The sequence below is a fragment of the Mastigoproctus giganteus genome, chromosome 4, assembly GCF_048544385.1.
Source record: "Mastigoproctus giganteus isolate SK-2022 chromosome 4, ASM4854438v1, whole genome shotgun sequence".
Taxonomy (NCBI): Eukaryota; Metazoa; Arthropoda; class Arachnida; order Uropygi; family Thelyphonidae; genus Mastigoproctus; species Mastigoproctus giganteus.
The window spans coordinates 94,916,629-94,936,973 of record NC_143578.1 but is presented as its reverse complement, the minus strand read 5'-3'; the positions used below and the strand labels follow the sequence as shown (position 1 = coordinate 94,936,973).

Below are 20,345 nucleotides of genomic sequence, written 5' to 3'. Positions count from 1 at the left end.
GGAAAATCATGGAGGCAATGATCAAGGGTGGAATTCAGGATCATTTGGATAGAATTGAAATTCTCACGGATACTCAGCATGGTTTTGTAAAGGGAAAATCATGTTTAACAAATCTGGTTCACTATTTTGAAAGGGTCACTTGTGAGCTGGATTTAGGGAATAATTTCGACATTGTTTATTTAGATTTCAGCAAAGCTTTTGAACAGTTGCTTTATAAGCTGGAACAGGTTGGAATCACTGGGAAAATCCTTAGATGGATATCAGGATGGCTTCAGGGCAGGAGGCAGAGGATTGTGATAAATGGCTATTCCTCAGATTGGGTTGATGTAAGAAGTGGGGTTCCCCAAGGATCAGTATTAGGACCACTGTTGTTTTTAATTTTCATAAACAACATTTATGAAGGGATAGAGGGCATGATGTCTAAATTTGCAGATCATGTTAAAATTGGTAGAGTAGTTAATGATCGCTGTCAAGCTGAGCTTCTTCAGAGAGACCTCGACAGACTTCAGGAATGGTCAGAAAAATGGCAGCTATGCTTTAATCCAACAAAGTGTAAGGTATTACACCTGAGAAACAGTAATCTCAAAATAACTTATTCACTTGGTGGAGTTAAACTAAACCCAGTACTGGAGCAAAGGGACTTGGGTGTTACGATACGGTCAGACATGAAATTCTCTGAGCATTGTAAACAGGTTGCAAGGAAGGCCCATGGTGTCCTATCAATGATCTATCGAACTTTTGCAAGTAGAGATAGGGACGTGATAATCCCATTATATAAGGCTTTTGTTAGACCACACTTGGAATACTGCGTTCAAGTATGGAGACTGCACCTAAAGAAAGACATTGAGCTTCTTGAAAGGGTGCAAAGACGGGTAACTCGCCTGGTGAGATCGGCAAAAGGGCGTCCTTATGAAGAAAGACTTTGAATATGTGGGTTGCAGAGTTTGGAAACTAGACACCTTAGAGGAGATTTGATTGAGGTGTTTAAGGTCTGAGAGGCATCAGTAAAATTAATTAGCATTAGCATTAGTAGAGGCATATGATGCAAGAAAGCAAGCTTATTCAGCATCAGCCAAAAAAAAAAAAAAACCCTCTCCCATTTCACCCCTCCGTTCGTTCGAAATACCTGTCCAGTTGAGCTTTAAATTTGTTTAGGCTATCAACTTCAACAACAAGTGATGGAAGTCGGTTCCACCAACCAACCACCCGCTGGCCAAAGGCAAATTTCCGCACATCTATCCGACATCCGTCCTTCCTCAATTTGAATTTATGCCCTCTGAGGTGATTATTCTGAGAAAGATGAAGAATCCCATTGGCATTGAGCATGCTCAAACCATTCGAAGCCTTATACACCTCTATCAGATCACCTCGCCGGTGCCTAGTCTCCAGACTCTGTAATTTGCAAAACTTAAGCCTTTCTTCGTAAGAGCAACCCTTTGTTCCATTTACTAATCTTGTTGCCCTTCTCTGTACCCGTTCCAGCAGCTCTACATCCTTCTTGAAATGAGGCCCCCAGACCTGTATACAGTACTCAAGATGTGGCCTAAGCATTGCCTTATACAAGGGAATAATCACCTCCTTATCCCTGCTAGAAAAATTCCTGTATATCATTGACAAGACACCATGAGCTACTCTTGCAGCTCGTCTGCACTGCTCAGAGAACTTCATATCTGCCTGCACAATTACCCCCAGGTCCTTTTCATTCTCCACCACTGTCAGTGTAGTACCGCAGAGTTGATACATTGCTCTGAATTAGGACAAAATTTTCAAGATTATAAATGATACTAGAACTAGGGGACACAAATTCAAGTTACGGGGGGGAGATGTTTAGATTGGACTGCAGGAAGTTTTATTTTAGCCAGTGAGTTATAAATTACTGGAATAAGTTGCCTACATGGGTGGTAGAGGCTGACAGTTTGGGGATATTCAAAGGTCATCTGGATAGTACCTTTGGGTGAGGGAAATGCCTAGGATGATAGGTTTAATTTTCATTTCTTTTATTAATTATTAGTTTTTTTTTTTTTTTGGCTGGTACAGCATAAGCCATAGGCTTTCTTGCACCTTGCGGCCATTACTAATAAAGAGAGCATTATTATTCATGTGGAGCCTAAACAATATTAAACAAACACGATCTGATGATTTGTTGCATAAATATAGGACCATGCTGAAAAAATGCCATGAGTTTTTTTTTATTATTAGTCATATGGTGCAAGGAAGTCTCCGACTTATGCTGCACCAGCCAAAAAAAAAATTTCTGAATTACCCCAAGAGAGAGAGAGAGAAAGAAGAATGATGATATCCAGGCCAGGACACTGAGTGTGCCAAGCCCATACTAACCAGATGTGAGCCCCTGAGGTTTGCCTAAACAAGACAGATGGGATTATATGAAAGCCTTGTGAAATATCTCAAGACATGAAGAACTCTGCAAAGCTTTTTTGGGAGAAGTTTTTATTGGCATGGTGGCCTGCAGATGTGAGTAGAATAAATTATTTTGTAGAGGCAGTATTCATTTTAACAAGGGTAGTGCAAGGGTTTTTGCCAGTATCACTAAAGATATATTAATGGTCTAGAAAACTGGTAGTTGGGAGGGGGATGATAATATAGACCATATTTATCTGATGATATGGGTCAAAGTAATGCTTGCACACATCTCAAGAATTCTTGTTTGTTGTCACAATAGCCGATGTTCGCAAGATGTTCTGAGGGTAGTAACATTTCAAGAAAATGGTAGGATAAAGCTAAGGAAACAAGACTAAATAACTTCAAGGTAAACTTGTTTACTACCCTAACTGTGTTAGAGTAGTAAACTATAGAAGAATACTTAGTCATGTATTCTTCTATAGTTTACTACTTGTGTCTACAGTAATGTCAAGAGTGTTATCAATAAAATCAGTGAATTCGAACTCCTGATTAGGAAAACCAATGCTGCCATATGGCTAACAAAAACATGATGCCATCCAGTAACAAGTTCCACTATGGTATTTGTAATGCATTTATGAATGATAGGGAAAACAGAAGGGGTGGTGGAATCCTGCTTCTTATCAAAAACAGCATGAGCATGAAAATAGCTTTTGCCGAGTTTGAAGTTATGTCTGCCAGCATAGAATCTGTGGAGTCAGTTAGAAGCAAAGGTATAATGAGAGTTGGAGAAATATACAGACCATGTGCCCTGTAACAATAAATTGAGTTAATTTATCTTCAAAAAAATATCTAACAATTACGCTAAACTTTAAAGCCATATCCGGTCTGTTGTACACCCACTGAGATTAATGCTGCAATGTGCCCACGAGATATCAGCACATATATTTTTAATGCAAGTAATATGGCCCACAAAGTTTCCTGTCATTGATTTTGCTCCATCTGTACAAATTCCACAGCACAAAGACCAATCAATTTGTTTTTCTTCAAAATACGAGTTAATTAAATTAAAAATATCCTCATCTGTTGTTAAACGCTCTGTTAAACGACGACAAAACAGCATATTTTCCTCCACTTTACCTTCATTCAAGTACCATGCAAATGTAATTAAAATGGCTATACTGGAAATATCCATGGTCTCATCTAATTGCAAAGTATAAAATGTACTTTTTTCACCCTTTCTATAATAATGGATTCAACATCTTCAGACATATCATGTATTCGGCAAAAAATACATATCAGGTATTTGTCTGATACGTGACTGAACAGTGTGATAGATATCAGCACTTTCTCGCCCAATTCCCCCCACCACACCAACATCCTATTGCATGTGCTGGTTATGTAAGGGCACATGACCCAAACCACAACTATATATAAATTTTGAACTGAACTACATAAATTAATATTAAACTATTTCATAGTTTACAAAAATATACCAATGTAAATCTAAGCAGATCCCCTAACAAAATTTTTACTGCAAACACCCTTGGAACACTTTCCTAAACCACCAGGGTTTGCGAACCACCAGTTGGGAACCGCTGGTGTATGGTGTTATTTTTAATGTAGTTCCAGGGGTTCCCCCCAACTCTGCGATGAATACAAACACCGTAAAGGCCAGATAGTGCAGGTTAGTGTGTGTTCATGTAGTGTTGTTCATCTGACCTCTTAGCCTAGAGGCTTGTGGGGAAAACAAAAGCTCCTAGTTTACCATCGCCAAGAGGAGGTGAGCCAGGTCAATAGGGAGTGAAAGCTCTGGCAGAGTGAACCCTGAGGTGGCCAAGGGGTCCAGGGAGAGCCCAGAAAAATTATAAAAATTTTTGTTGAAAGGAAATATGAGATAGGAAGAGGGTGAGATAAAGGATATAGAAGGACATAGGGGGCAGTAGTAGAGGCATCCTCCTGATTAGAAAGGGGAGACAGTAAGGGGAAACCCCCCCCCGGTACAGGATGCCTATCTTGGCCTGGAGGGATTGAAAGTGAGTGGTGGGGTAGAAACCACACAGTGGGGAGGAAAGGGATGGGGAGAAAAACTCAATTGCCCCTGGTGGCGGGAATGAAAGAACATAGGGAAAGGGATCCCTATGGTTAAGCGTGCCTAGGCAGCTTTGTCCCACAACAGCCTGAGGTTACTGGCCGGTGTCAGCATCCCACACAATGCTAGCTAAGAAAATCAAACAGCATGATGTCAGAATGGATGACAATGGGGTGACTAGGACTACCATGGCCATCAGTCTGTCCACCACGAGGAGGATACTGAGATGGATAGAGATCTGGACAGTTTATAGAGAACAGAAAAAGATAGCTTGGAAAAGTTACCACACAATGGAAAGTACTGGAGCCTTACAACAGCTACAAGTTGATCTATAACACTACAGATAAAGTTAGGAAGGCCAAGGCTGAGAAAGCATTGGGCTAAGAGAGCAAAAAATGGGGACAAGGAGTTTTTCATGTATGTGAATGCAAAGAAAAAAGGAAACGAAAACAAATGAGATCAGACCCTTGTGTACTGGGTGTGTGGGAAAATCTTGGATAACCCAGCCCGTGTTGCTGACAAGCTGAATCGGTACTACACATTGGTTTTGATGACAAAAAAACCCTTATGCTGAGGAGAGGTTGTACTGGTGAGGCTGAGGCATATGAAAGTAGTAATTTCAAAATAACAGATGATTAAAAAACTTTCAAACCAAAAGGCAAGTAAGGCTCCTAGAGTTGATGGCATATTCTGACAGGAGCAGCCCAGTAATTCTGACAGGAGCAGCCAAAGAGCATATATTGAACCACTGAGGTTAATTATGAGGGCAACATTAGACTAAGGAGAGAATTTGGAGTGGAAAAGTGCCAATGTATTACCAATACATAAAGGTGATTCCTAAGGGTGAAGTCATTAATCATAAACAATTTAGTGTTTCTTCAGTGGTAGGGAAAAGCTTACAGGTGACTAGGACTATGACTAAGAATGCAATCCAAGGAAATTTAGATAGAAATGGCATTCTTAAATACACATACATGGCTTTAAGGGAAAAATCAAGTTTAAAACTAGTTAGCTATTTTGACACAGTTGCCATTTTGTCGATCTCAACATGCAAGTTTCCCATCTTTGGACCCTTTCAAGAAGTTCAATGTTTTTTTCAGATGTCTCCATACTTGGTCATAGTATGGATTTCCACAAAAATATTCCAAATGTGGTCTTGCAATTGCCTTATATAGTAGAATTATGACCATGGTGCCCTGTCTCTCATGACTCTGAGAGTCTCGAGAGACAGGACACCATGGGCTTTCCTGATCACCTGTTTACTCAGAAAACTTCATATCTGCCCATGTCATAACTCCCAGATCGCTTTTTTCTCTACTGTCTTCAATACAATTCCACCAAGTCTGTGAGTTATTTTGAGGTTGCTATTCCCCAAATGTAAGACCTCACACTTTGCTTAAAACATAACTCCACTTTTCTGACCATTCCTGAAGCTTGTTCAGGTCATCCTGAAGGAGTACTGCTTGGCATTGATCAACAACCCTCCTATTCTTTGCATCTGCAAATACTGACATCATGCTGAGAACGAGAGTAGCCTTGTGCAGGCAAAGTTTTTTACTGCTCCTGGAATAGAGAAGTTTTTTCTGTTTTATTAGCTTAAATTGGTATATTAACTTATTTTCTAGAGTAGCTTTATATTCCTAGTTACGATACTTAGATTAAAGTTTAACTTAGATAGAGATTTTGTAGGTATTACTTAGTATCGGTAAGGGTATCAAATCCACATGTTACAAGTTGCAGCTCTGCTAAACGAGAAGTTTTTTAGCCATATTTAGCCGCTTTATTGACCAATTGTTATATCAAATTATTTTCTGTAAGTAGCTTATAGACCTAGTCAGGATCCATAGTTTATTCTGAATTGAGACAGCGAGATTTAGAAGTTAATTAATACTTAAGTGTCCGTAAATTTACCGTTTGTAACTTTCCACCATTGTTATACGATACAATGTTATATCCCGAACTAGATAGCATAAGCTCAGTATAGTATAGTATATAATATAATCATTCAATCAGTAAAATCTATTAATCTTGTTAAACTTCATTGTCAATTAAATTGTACTTTTTAACTAAATACATATAACGACTTAGATTGCAAACGTAACAAATTAATTAATACATAACTTGATACGGAAGTTATATAAACGGAACTCGTAGATAATACTCAATACTGAAAAATATATATAATAATACAGGAAAATTAACCATTAAAGGGCAGGATAAGTTAAGTTTTCTGTGAGTGACCAATCAGTAATCAATTGCACTCAATGTCATTTCCCCCTCCCTTGGTTGCCTGGAAACTCCAATGAATTGGTGCATGTGATAAAGGGACTGGTATAGGTGCTGGTACATATAAATGAAATTATTGCAAAGTAAAATTGGTTTAAATTGCAATTTTATTGATCTACATCAATAAAATTCTTAAAGAATGGAAACAAACAATTAACAACGGAATACAGTTGAACAACAGGAATAAAATCCAAACTATATTATATGTCAAGTTATAATTGCGAAATCCGAAGATGAACTATAGAGAGCAGCAAATGAACTTAATAAAATAGGTAAAATGTACGAGATGAAAATCTCCACCTCAAAAACAAAATCAATGGGATTATGGAGAAAAAACATACAAAGAGTCAAAATTGTTATTGATGATAAAATAATAGAACAAATATCTGACTTCACCTATTTGGGAAATTTAATATCAAATGAAGGGAAAGACATCCACACTTTTCTGAGCAGTGCAAACAAGCTGCAAGAGTAGCTCATGGGAGTCTTGTCAATGACATATAGGAAATTTTCTAGCAGGGATAAGGTGGTGATTATACCCTTGTATAAGGCAATGGTCAGGCCACACCTTGAATACTGCACATAGGTCTGGAGGCCTCATTTTAGGAAAGATGTAGATCTGCTGGAGAGAGTACAGAGAAGGGTAACAAGATCAGTGAGTGGAACAAGGAAATTTCTGTTACCAAGAAAGGCTTAAGTTTTACAAATTGCAGTCTGGAGACTAGGCACCTGTGATGTGATCTGATTCAGTTGCATAAGGCCTTGAATGGTTTTAGCAAGCTCAATGCTGGTGGAATTCTTGCTCAGATTTCTCACCTGAGGGGGCTTAAATTCAAATTGAGGCAAGACAGCTGCAGAATAAACATGAGGAAATTTTCCTTTAGCCAGTGGGTGGTTTATTGCTGGAACAAATTTCCATCTGTCATTGCAGAAGTTTGTTCCAGAAGTAGAGAAACTTTTGGAGTGAATTGATCGGTGATTATTTTTTTTTTTTGGCTGATGCTATATAAGCTTGCTTTCTTGCATCATATGCTAATGCTAATTTCCTTGTAGGGAGGTCATAATCACATGCACAAGGCAATCAAGAGTGGCACTGCGGTCGTGGAGGTGAACGGACACATCTGCACGAAGCCCCACATAATGTAAATGGCAGACAGTGATTGATGACTTTGCTGCACGATCTTGGATTTCTTCAAGTACTACATGGATCTTTTCAGGTTTGAAGAATATCACAGATGAAGGTAAGTAAATTAAGTCAGGTAAGGTTAGTTTTTGTGATTGTTTTTGTCTATTTTTGCTCTTTTGAGAGAGTGTTTGCTCAGCACAATCACTATATATAGTGCCAGCGCTAGTGAACCCACTGGCACAGCCACTGATTTGAGTACATCTCAAAAGCCCAAAAATTTTGAATATATTATACTTAAAACATTTGTGATAAGGTTATTTTGTATGGGAAACATAATGCTAATAACAGAATTAACTTATACTTAGTTTATAAGAGAGTTTTCTTTGCCTACTGGTGCTTTCCCGCCGAAACTGGAAAATCGCGATTTTTGACTTCTAGTAGACATACACTGGAAATAAGTACTTAAAATGTCTGCAATCAACTTATTGCTATGAAAGTGTATTTAATTCAGAAATTATGGCTTAAAAATCAATTAATGACAAAATCCTGAACATTGATTTAAAAAGACTCCTCTGAAAATGAAGTTAGAGTGCTCAGGGAGAAAGCCCTCAGCACTCCAACGTCCCCTAATAATGAAGAAAATAATAATGAACTAGACAGCTGTCATCCTCAGTACATTAAGAAGGCCAGGAAAGGGAAAAATCAAGAAATTAGAGAAACGCCAGAGTTGGAACAAAAGACAGAAGAATTGAAACTAGACTACTTAACAAATTTGACTGACCCTATCAAACAGACGAAAGAAACCAAAGTGTACTTAGAAGAATATATGCACAAACAAACCAATAGGATTACTTCTGCAATTAGGCTGCAGATAGTGAACTGTTGGTCACTACTTGAGCAGCCCCTGATTGAATTAAACACAGAGAACCAAGTGCTAAAAAACAAAATTAAAGATTATAACTGAGGAGAACAACAATTATAAAACAATCAACACACTGCAAACAGCAAAGGTTAATGGAAAACAGGACATAACTAGAGCTAAACAAATAGCTACTAAGGAAACTAATATAAACACGGAAAGCAAACATTATTATTCTAAAAGCAAAATGTGCTTTTGCACATAAAACCAGTGAGGCAGTTAAGGACACAGTGGAAACAAAGTTGAGGCCTCATCTGAGAGAAATAAAGATAAACAACATGCAAAACATCAGGAACAATGGAGTTGTTGTTATTTGGTTTTTAGGAGCATTAGCAACTAAGGCCATACTGCTCCGGGGATATGCGGTGGTCATTCCCTGACCTTTTCGCATCCTCCGTATTTGGTGGTCACGGGCTCGAACCTCAGTCTAATCAAGAAGCGTATGCTACGCACTGCCGCTCCTACCCACCTGGCTATGGAGGTGCCTGAATAATGGTGTCCTGATCGAGGTAGCAAGCAAAGATATAAGAAAATAGAAAACCATCCTGGTGCGGAAAAACTGCGTCTCCCTGAAAAACCAAAAGGGAAAAACTCAAATATTATAATCTTTGATATACCTCCGTCAGTAATATAAAAAGAATTCATGATGGATATTTACTTCAAAAACTTTAACAATGATATGACAATAGATCAATTTGCTGCTGAGTTCCTGCTGAAAAGAGCAACAAAAAATAAAAGGAATGGATAGCAACAATATAATTGCAGAAATTACACTGAAATTTTGGAAGGTACTGCAGGGACAACAGAGAATCTATGCTGACTGGACCAGTCATGCATTTAGGAACATTTCCCAACCCAATGATGTTTTAAATGCCATAAATATGGTCACACTGCCAGAGACTGCAGTCAGAAAGAATCTGTCTGTGGTCACTGTACAGTGACTGGCCACAATTACAAAAATTGCAAAATTAAGTCTCAGCAGCCAAAATGTGCAAGGCAGCACAGCAGATTGACTATGCACATAGTATAACAATGAAAAATGCCCCTGCTATAAAAAAAAAATGGTAAAACATAAAATCTAGGACCAAGTATGCGTCAGATTGAAAACATATTAGCATTAGCATTAGTAGAGGCATTTGATGCAAGAAAGCAAGCTTATGCAGCATCAGCCAAAAAAAAAAAAAAAAAACCCACTTCCACTTCACCCCTCTGTTCGTTCAAAATACCTGTCCAGCTGAGCCTTAAACTTATTTAGGCTATCAACCTCCACCACAAGGGATGGAAGTCTGTTCCACCAACCAACCACCCGCTGGCTAAAGGAAAATTTCCGCACGTCTATCCCACATCTGTCTTTCCTCAATTTGAATTTATGCCCTCTCAGGTGATTTTTCTGAGCTAGAGGAAGAATCCCATCAGCATTGAGCATGCTTAAACCATTCAAGGCTTTATACACCTCTATCAGATCACCTCGCTGGTGCCTAGTCTCCAGACACTGTAATTTGCAAAACTTAAGCCTTTCTTCGTAAGAGCACCCCTTTGTTCCATTCACTAATCTTGTTGCCCTTCTCTGTATTCGTTCCAGCAGCTCTACATCCTTCTTGAAATGAGGCCTCCAGACCTGTATACAGTACTCTAGGTATGGCCTGACCATTGCCTTATACAATGGAATAATCACCTCCTTATCCCTGCTGGAAAAATTCCTGTATATCATTGACAATACTCCATGAGCTACTCTTGTAGCCCGTCTGCAGTGCTCAGAGAACTTCATATCTGCCTGCACAACCACCCCCAAGTCCCTTTCATTCTCTACCACTGTCAGTGTAGTACCACAGAGTTGATACGTTGCTCTGGGGTTGCTGTTTCCCATGTGTAGTACTTTACATTTGTCAATGTTAAACTTCATTTGCCACCTCTCAGCCCATCTGCTCAACCTTTCCAGATCCTGTTGCAGCAGCATAGTGTCAGTAGTGTCCTTGACAACCCTGCCAACCTTTGTATCGTCTGCAAACTTGGACATTAAGCCCGATATACCATCATCAATATCATTTATAAATACAGAAAACAATAATGGACCCAACACTGAGCCCTGAGGGACTCCACTAATAACATCAGTCCACGATGAGCAGTGTCCATTGATTACCACTCTCTGTCTTCTCCCCCTCAACCACCCCTTTATCCATAGCAGCAATTTGCCTCCAATGTCACACTGCTCCAATTTGTGTAGCAGTCTTCCATGTGCAACAGTATCAAAAGCCTTTCTAAGATCCAAGTATATAATATCAAAGTTATTCCCTGCATCCAGTTCTTTTGTGACTGCATCATAGTATCCAATCAAATTGGTCAGGCAAGACTTCCCCTTAACAAAACCATGTTGTGTCTGAGCTATAACTGAAGTCTTGTCTAAATGATCCTGCAGTGCTTCTTTAACCAGTGCCTCCATTAATTTTCCTGGAACAGAAGTTAAGCTCACAGGTCTATAATTACTTGTGTCAGCCTTTGATCCTCCTTTGTGAATTGGGGTCACATTTGCACATTTCCAGTCTATGGGTACCTCCCCTGAGTCCAAGGAAGCTCTCATAATTATGGCTAAGGGTTTGCTTACTTCCTTTGCTGCCTCCTTTAATATAACTGGATAGATCCCATCCACCCCGGGTGCCTTTCTTGTGTTTATCTTCAACAGTTTCTCCTCCACTTTACTCCCAGTTATTTCAAGATTCTGTAGCTTACTGCTAGAGTTGAATACACCTCTGGCATTCCCCTTGCTGAATAACTCCTCATGTGTGAATGTCGATGCAAAATATTCATTTAGTTTGTTAGCTACCTGAGCAGGATCATCAACAGTTGACCCATCAATATCAAGTGGACCAATCTGATTCATCCCCTTCCTTCTAGAGTTTACATAAGTAAAGAACTCTTTGCTGTTTTTCTTTGCATCCCTTGCCAAGGATTTCTCGTAATCCGCCTTCTTCCTGCCTAACCTCCTTTGTAACTTGCTTGCATATCAACTTGTATCTATCATAGGCTTCTGTGTCATGTGTTAATTTGTATGTATCCCATGCATTTTTCTTCTCTGCCATATGCCTCATTAGTTCATCTGACATCTGCTTAGGCCTAAACCTTGAACAATATTTCTTAGTTGGTATGTAAAGCCTAGTAGCTTCCAAGATAAGTTCTTTGAATGCTTCCCATTTTGAATTTGCTGTTGGTAACATCATCAGTTGGTCCCACTGTATAGAATTTAAATACTGTCTCAGTCCATCGTAGTCGCCTTTACGGAAGCAATAACCCTTCCCTTTACCCCTAATGGTAGTTACTTCTTTGAGTAAATCCCACTTCAGCACACTGTGATCACTGCCACCTACTGGTTCATTTATCTGCAGATTCTTAATGCATGAAGAATCACTGCTGATAATCAAATCAAGAGTATTACTCCCTCTAGTTGCCTCCCGAACATGCTAATGTAGAAAACAATCATCCAATAAATCCACAAAAGCCCTGCTAGCGCGTGAGTAACCAGCCCCCAAATTCCAGTCAATATCTGGGAAATTAAAATCTCCCATTATAAGACTCTCTGATTTACTGGCCCACTCTATTTCCCTGTACAGTTCTTTATTATACTCATCAGAGTCATTAGGCCTATAGCACACTCCTACTCTCAATTTTGATCTCCCAATGCTTATGTCACACCAAACTGACTCAACACTGCACTGTCCAGCGATGTCGACTGGCTTCACTTCCTTGGTTTTTATGTGTTTCTTAACTAATAGCATAACCCCTCCCCCCCCTTCCTATCCTGTCTATCCTTTCTGTAGACGTTGTACTCCCCAAATTGCAGTTCTGCATCCCTTATATCTGTGTGACACCACGTCTCTGATATCCCAACAATATCTGCCTTCGATGTTTTGAGCAATACCTCAAATTCATCAAATTTATTTACTAAACTCCTAGCATTGGTGTACACACAAGTATACCTGCACCTGTTTCTATTCTTAGCTACCCTAACACAACCCATGTGTTTACTTGTATACCGCAATGGCTCCCAGCAGTCTCTGAAATACCATGCATCTTGTTTTTCAGGCTTCTGCTCATTCTAATAGAAGCAGTGCAAGAATTTCTTTCACCTCTGCCAGTGGCTACTGTCAATCTATTGGTCTTTGTCTCCCCCCAAGCTAGCAGTTTTCCGACCCACCTAACACTGCCTCGATAGCATCAGCAAATATTCTTGCACCCTTTCTATTTAAGTGTATCCCATCCCATAATATGTGTGATTAGGGCACTAAAAACCAAGTTTTTTAGAAGAGGAAGCAATATTTATAATGTGCTTGTGCCAAGAGAAATTAGTAATCAGGGTAATCCCCAAAAGAGAAATGTCATCTTGCCTAGAAATCGGAGTGTCACCATAGATAAGCATAGCAGCTGAAAAATCCTTTATGCAAGATATAAGACAGAACTGAGTTTTAGAAGGATTGAAATCAACTAAATTGTCTTTGCCCCACTGGAGAATTACCTGCAGTTCGGCATTTAAGGAATTGGTAGTGGATATTCGAGAAATTGAAGCTGATTTAGCAGGGGAAGGTTTCTCAAGCTGGAAAATGGAATACAATATGCTATCATCAGCAAAACTATGGATAGGATTTCTGGTCAATGGAAGAAGGTCATTAATATACAAAAGGAAAAGAGTGGGAGAAAGAATTGAACCTTGGAGGACACCAGCATTAGTGGAGAAGTTAGAAGACAGAGAGCCATCTACCATCACCCTCAGTGAGCAGTCAGAGAGAAAACTGGATAACAAATTACAAAAAACAGTTGGCAAACCATAAGATGGAAGCTTGTTTAGAAGACCTTTATGCCAAACACAATCGAAAGCCTATGAGATGTCAAGAGCAACTGCTTGTGTTTCAGCGATCCTTTCCATTGGATTTGTCCATAAATGGGTAACATAAGCCAGAATATCACCAATGAATCGACATCAACAGAATCCATACTGGCGATCGTTGATCAGACAGAAGGTTTCTAGGTAGTTTAAGAATTGACATTTAATTCATTTCTCAATTAATTTAGAAAGAGTATAAATAATTGCAATGGGACGATAATTGGATGGGAGGGATTTGTCACCCTTTTTAGGAACTGGCTGGATATGAGCAAGCTTCCAATAAGGAAAAACACCTTTGGAATAAGAAAGTGAAAAAAGCGGCAGAGAACAGGAATAAGTTCAGGAGCACAGGTTTTGAGAACAAGTGGAGAAATACCATCAGGACCTGGAGCTCTCTTAGCATCAAGATTCATTAAAATCTTTCTGACATCCTTTTGACAGAAGACCACAAGAGGCATTGAATGGAGCATGCTTGGAATGGTGGGAGGTATTTTACCAAGATCATTAATACATGAGTTGGAAGAATAATGGGATGCTAGCAGTTCAGCTTTATCCTTGGCTGAAGTGAGAACAGAACCATCTGTTTTTGACAGAGGTGGGAGCAGATATGGGAAAAAGTTATAGCCAATAGCTTTGGCAAGAGACCAGAATGCTCGGCTACCATTAGGGCAAAAAGCAAGTTTTCTACTCTTAGCCTGTTCAAAATCTAGTTTGGACTGATTAATAACTGTTTTACAATTATTTCGAGGTTTGGTGTAGGCAGAAAATTAAACTGAAGAATTGGAAACAAGCCAATTATGATATGCAACGTTCTTCTCTTGAACAGCCTTAGCACATTTATTGGAAAACCAAGGTTTAGATAAAGGATGAGATTTTAAAGTGGAGTGTGGAATGAAGGATTCCATTCCTACAAGAATAATTTCACTGACACGATCTGAGCAAATGTTGACATCAGAAGTTTTGAAACAGTAATCTGACCAAGGAAAAGAAGAAAAGAAATCTTGCAGGTCATCCCATTTTGCATTCTTGTAATGCCAAACAACACGAGGTTGGGAATATCCATGCGATAAAGGCATCACTGGATGACTTTACCTCAGGGATAAAGGGTTCCAATGGAAAGCTGGACTGGAGAAAGTCAAGTTTCAAAGAGAGGAAGTCAATGAGCTCCAAGTGATTAGTGGAGTTGGGAGAACAGTAGAGACAACAGATGAATTTGACACAATGAAGTAGAGATTTTAAGCCAGAGAAGAAAAGAGGAGATTTCAAATTACCAAGTCTCTGACAGGGAATATCGGAATGGACATATGCACAAGTACCACCTTTGAGGCGAAAGGAATAATACAGCAAATAATTTGGGGAACTGAGATGAGCAGTGGTTGAATCAACCAATAACTGAGATTCTGTCAGAAAAAATACATGGGGTTTGGCAGACTGCAAGTGGAAATGGACATTGTTGATATTAGAACTGAGACTACATATATTTGTGAGATGGGCTAGGAAGTGTTTGGGAGGTATAGATCTTTTTGCAGATAAGCTTACTCTATTAGTTTGACAATTCATGGTGTATTCAACAGTAAGAAAAGTGGGAGGGACATGCTGTATTAAGTAATGAAATTTTTGTAGTCAGGGTAATCCCCAAAAGAGAAATGTCATCTTGCCTAGAAATCGGAGTGTCACCAAAGATAAGCATAGCAGCTGAAAAACTGTTATGGCATACACATTGTAAGAATATACCCAGATCTTTGACATAACGTGGCTTCAACAATGTCCCCCGCATACACATTATCGGACTACCTCCAGTCACTATCTGGCCAAATAGAGGTAGCAAGGTTATACACTAGCTGATCCAGAAGCCTCCTAGAGAGTTATCAATATATTCGGTCCGGTGTACTGAATATAGAATGACTAACCTACATGTGAATTAACATAATTATTTAATTTAATGTTTGTTTGTTGTTGTTTGTTATTTGGTTTTTAGGAGCATTAGCAACTAAGGCCATATTGCTCCGGGATATGCGGTGGTCATTCCCTGACCTTTCCGCATCCTCCGTATTTGGTGGTGACGGGCTCAAACCCCGGTTTAATCAAGAAGCGTATGCTATGCACTGCTGCTCCTTCCCACCTGGCTACGGAGGCGCCCCGTTTACGTTGGTTCACATCTGAGTGGTCACTCACAAGGTGCTTGCGCATGGGGGGTTATACCCAGGATTACTAACAGTCCCAACATCTTGAAAGTGCAAGGAGAGGATCTGGCTGTCACAGACCAAACAGAATTCGTCGAAATTGGTTCCACTTGACTTTAGTGTCACGCAAATATCAGTTCTATCAGCGTTTTAGACTCACAAGTAGCAAGTACAGCTTGTCTGGCATATCTGAGAGAATGTCTGCAACAACCTTAAGGACCATTTATAAGGTAATTAATAGCTACCTTGAAGACAGAAGTGCCTCAGTATACATAAGGTTCCAGGAATTGATATGCCCTGTGAATAAACGTTGCCCGCAATGTTCAATCCTTGGCCCATTCATTCTTCTGGAACATTGTTCTGGACGAATTTCTAGCCTCGGATCTGAGCCTGGTAGAAAGGCTAGCCTTTACAGATGACTTGATTCTCTTTGTAAAAGTTAATACGAGAGTGGTTGTAGAGCAAAGATCAAATGCTTCCCTCTTGCAGCTGCAGGACTGGGCACAAATTCACATGCTCAAAATATCGCCTGGAAAAAACCAAACAAATACTTCTAAAAGGCAATTTGGACAAAAGATGATGCCCACAAATCAAAATTAACACAACTACTATAAAAATGGTAACAGAACTAAAATATCTTGGAGTGGTCTTTGATTCAAAATTAACTTTTTACCCCAATTTGACCTAATTGGTGAAGAAAGTGAGAAATTATGCAGGTATGATTGCCAGGGTCAGTCGAGCAGACTGGGGGCTCAAAAGAAAGACACTGGAAATCATATACCATGCAATGTTCCTACCTGTTATCACCTATGGAGCCATTGCATAGTTCACCCGCTCGGCCATAGTAAGAAACAGGAATAAACAAGAATCAATACAAAGGACAATACTTCTCACTATTACCAGAGCAAGTTGCACAGTAAGCACACCTGTGCTATAGTTGCTGGCCAAACTCTACCAATTTACCTGGAAGTAGCCAAAAGAGGCTTATATTATAGACTTAAAAAAGGGCATACCCACAGTATTTCTGGGGTAGCCCTTGATACAGCCAACACCTTCAACGCTGAAAGAAAAAACAATAGCCACAGATCTATAGCAAAAAAAATGGGAGCTTTTAGCATCTGTAGCATAAACCTTTTGGTAACCAGAGGTCTGGTTATCAAAAGGTTTATGCCACAGATGGCAATGGTTAGCCCAAAGCTACCTAACCTAAGTGGTATGCCCCTGACTTTTTACGTTTATATTGATAAGACACGGCTCCCTAAAGGTAAAACTCACTTCCTTAGGGCTGACTGATAACCCAAACTGCACCTGGTGAGAGTGAAGACTGGGCACACATTCTATATGAATGTAAAACAAATTTAATAGCACAGATTAGCCCCCTTCCCAGGGGAAGAAGAACATCTGTTCACCACAGAAGAGAAAAATTATAAAGCCTTACAACCTTCACACAGAAAGCATTTAAAATGCGTAGAACTATCCAAAGAAAGGCAATTCAGCCCCCAGAAATTAAACAATAATCATTAGTTAAAATTGCCCACATCTCCTACCACGCCCAAACAATGACTGAAAATCTAAAAGGTAGCAGTATTCTGCACCCTGACAGAAATCTGACTGCCCTGGGTACCTCCTAAGACTACCCTGCCATGTGTAGGAACCTGGGGCCCCCACACCAAATAAGTAACCATGTATGGGAGGAAGGAGTATAGGCAGCCAGGGAAACAGATCAGCTGAAAAATATCAATAAGCTAGCAGTAAGGAGATGCAATGTAGAATGAACAGGCTGGGCACTGAGTGAAAAAGTGAATTAAGAATTATGGTAAAGAGGAATAAATGTCAGTTTTGGTGAAAGAAAGAGTGACCCAGCATGAGGGAAAGAAAGAGTGAATGAGTATTATGGCGAATGTGTTATGGTGTGTAATGAGTGGAAAAACAAATGTAATTGGCCGAAAGAATACAAAGTTAATAACAACTTACATTACTTTATATATACTAACAAACACTATCACTACATTCTCCCCTAGCCTGCAAAAAAATGTGCAGCTAGGCCTGCACAACTGAAGAATAACAACAGTAAGTTGAGGTGCCTAGAGAGTGCAGTGCAGAAAGCAATAGTCAAACAAATGAAATGAAAGTCAGAAGAATGAATGAAAGCATAAGTGTGAGAAAAAGAAAACAAACCATAAATGTTACAGTTAAGTACACACTAATCCTAGTTTTAATCTTTCATATTCTTACTTATTTAGCTTAATTATTATGCATTAGTATTTAAATTCACATTACACACCCAGTATGTGAGAAAAAAGATGAATGAGTGACTGAAAAAAAAAAAAAAATTATTATAAAATATAAGAAAAAAGTATAAAAATAGAATGCAAGTAGAGTGATAATGTGGATTATGAATGAAGTAAACGTGCGTCTCTCCCACCCCCACTGGGCAAGGGAGGAGATTACTCCCCCTTCGCCTGGTGGGTTCCCCACTGCTAGTAACATATCCCATCCCCGGATTAGGATGGGCTGTTTGACCTTCCTACCAGATTCAACACTTATATGGACCTGACAATGATCACCGACGGAGACATACTGCAGCTCTGCTGCTGACACGCCATTTGGCAATCTCAACCAGGTACCCAAACTAGGTTCCTTTAAAATCCCATCCCCAGGCAGGGAGGAGATGGGTTCCCTCTCCTACCCTCCCTGCCTCCCCCATATACTTTGCCTGGTAGGGCTAGCTCCCACTGACCTCTTTGGGGATGCCTGCTCTTTCGTCTCCATCCTTCTACCTACTCCCCCCCCATTCTAACTAAACCAGCCAAGTATGCCCCTAACAATGCTACAAATTCTAATCAATGTCTAAATAATTCAACCACTTTCTCGTAAACCTCTTTCAGCCTTTCCAAGTTCTAGTGTTCAACCCCCCCCCCTCCCTTTATACATATACCTTGCCACTGAAATCTTTAGAAATTAAGTGGCGGGGCCTGCCAGAGCACTTAATTAATCTACTGGGTGCCTGACCTGCCTCCTTGTGGCAAAGTGTGGGTAACAGTGGGTCCCAATAGGGCCCAACGGCTAAATGGTCAGAGAAACAACAGAACATAACACTACACAACAAACCACTCCCCACACACTTTTTTAAATCTCTGGCCTACACAGAGTTCTGTGTCACACAAACAGAGTACACAATGTGGAGATGGGGGAACCCCTGGTACCACAGACAACTAACACACTTTACACTTTACATTTGAACAAGGCAATTGTACGACTGCACTTGGAATGCTCTGTTCAAGTGTGCAGGGTGCACCTAAAAAAGACAAAGAGCTTCTTGAAAGGGTCCAAAGATGGCTAGCCTGCATGGTGAGATCTGCAAAAGGGTACCTGAAACAGGAAATACTTTTATATGTGGGCTACAGATTCCAGCATCCAGGCACCTTAGAGGAGATTCCTGATTGGAGTCTCTAAGACGGTATAGTAAAATGAATGAAAGCAATGAATTTATAACAATCCTTGTTATAAATGATTACACAACAATTGGCCATAAATTCAAATTATAGGGAAAAGGTTTCAGACTGGACTGTTGGAAGATTTTTTAGCCAGTGTTGCCACAGATGTTAATTACTGGAACAGCTTATCTCTGTAGGTAGTTTAGGTTGACAGTGTGGGGATATTCAAACATCCGCAAGATATTACCTCTATGAGGGGGAGACATTAGTTTTTTAATATATTTATTTTTCTTATTTTTATTTAGTTATTTTTTTGGCCAGTGCAAGGAAGGTGCATGCCTGTGCCTTCCTTGCACTATATGGTTAATGCTACTACTGAAGACAGCATTATCAAACTATATCTTCTGTATTCTTCAATGTTTTCCTGACTCCTGAATTACTGTCAAGCATTGGTCCAAAATTTGTAATGAAAGAAGTGTTCTCCTTTAAGTCATAAACTATACACAAGCCCACAATTAATATGCAGAGAATGCATTGTTTCATAAACCTTAAGTTCATCAAGTAATGACAAAAATTAAATTTTAAACAAGCAAGGAAGACATTTAAAATGGAAAAATATTTCCATTTTAAAATAAGCATAAGCTTTTATAATAGAGTTAACAGAGTAAAGTATTTTTTAAGAATTAACTTCAGATTTTTCTAAGTGTTTCAATTTTATTTCATTCTCCCCTGCCCCCCCTCCCTCTCCAGGAATGTTTGCAAAGAAAGACAGCTCTTTTACTAAGCTATACTCACCTGGCCTCTCTGTACCTGTTCCTCGAGCCTCAACAAACTGTTCTAATAACCTATCGATATCCATGTCATTACACTGTTGCCTAAATTCAATGTGTACCTAAGAGAAGTAATAAAAAAAATTTGAAACATTTAGGTGTACTAAATTAAATACTTTAATGAATCAGCAATCAAAAATATGCCTTTGAATTCTAACTAAATTATTAATTTGGAATGATTTTACATAAATTTGGTATAGGGTGGACCGTGAAATGCTAATACATTCAAAACATTTGTGGC

The 20,345-nt window shown here is 39.4% G+C and overlaps 1 protein-coding gene across 2 annotated transcripts in view; it reads right to left on the bottom strand.

The window, feature by feature from the left end:
- LOC150086924 (F-BAR domain only protein 2) overlaps window positions 1-20,345 on the bottom strand; it is a 726,598-nt gene that overhangs the window by 523,721 nt on the left and 182,532 nt on the right. For both annotated transcript variants that reach the window (XM_090372823.1, XM_090372824.1), the window contains exon 10: window positions 20,070-20,166. In XM_090372823.1, coding sequence (XP_090228949.1) covers window positions 20,070-20,166 — 97 coding nt within the window. The remainder of the gene's footprint in view (window positions 1-20,069; window positions 20,167-20,345) is intronic.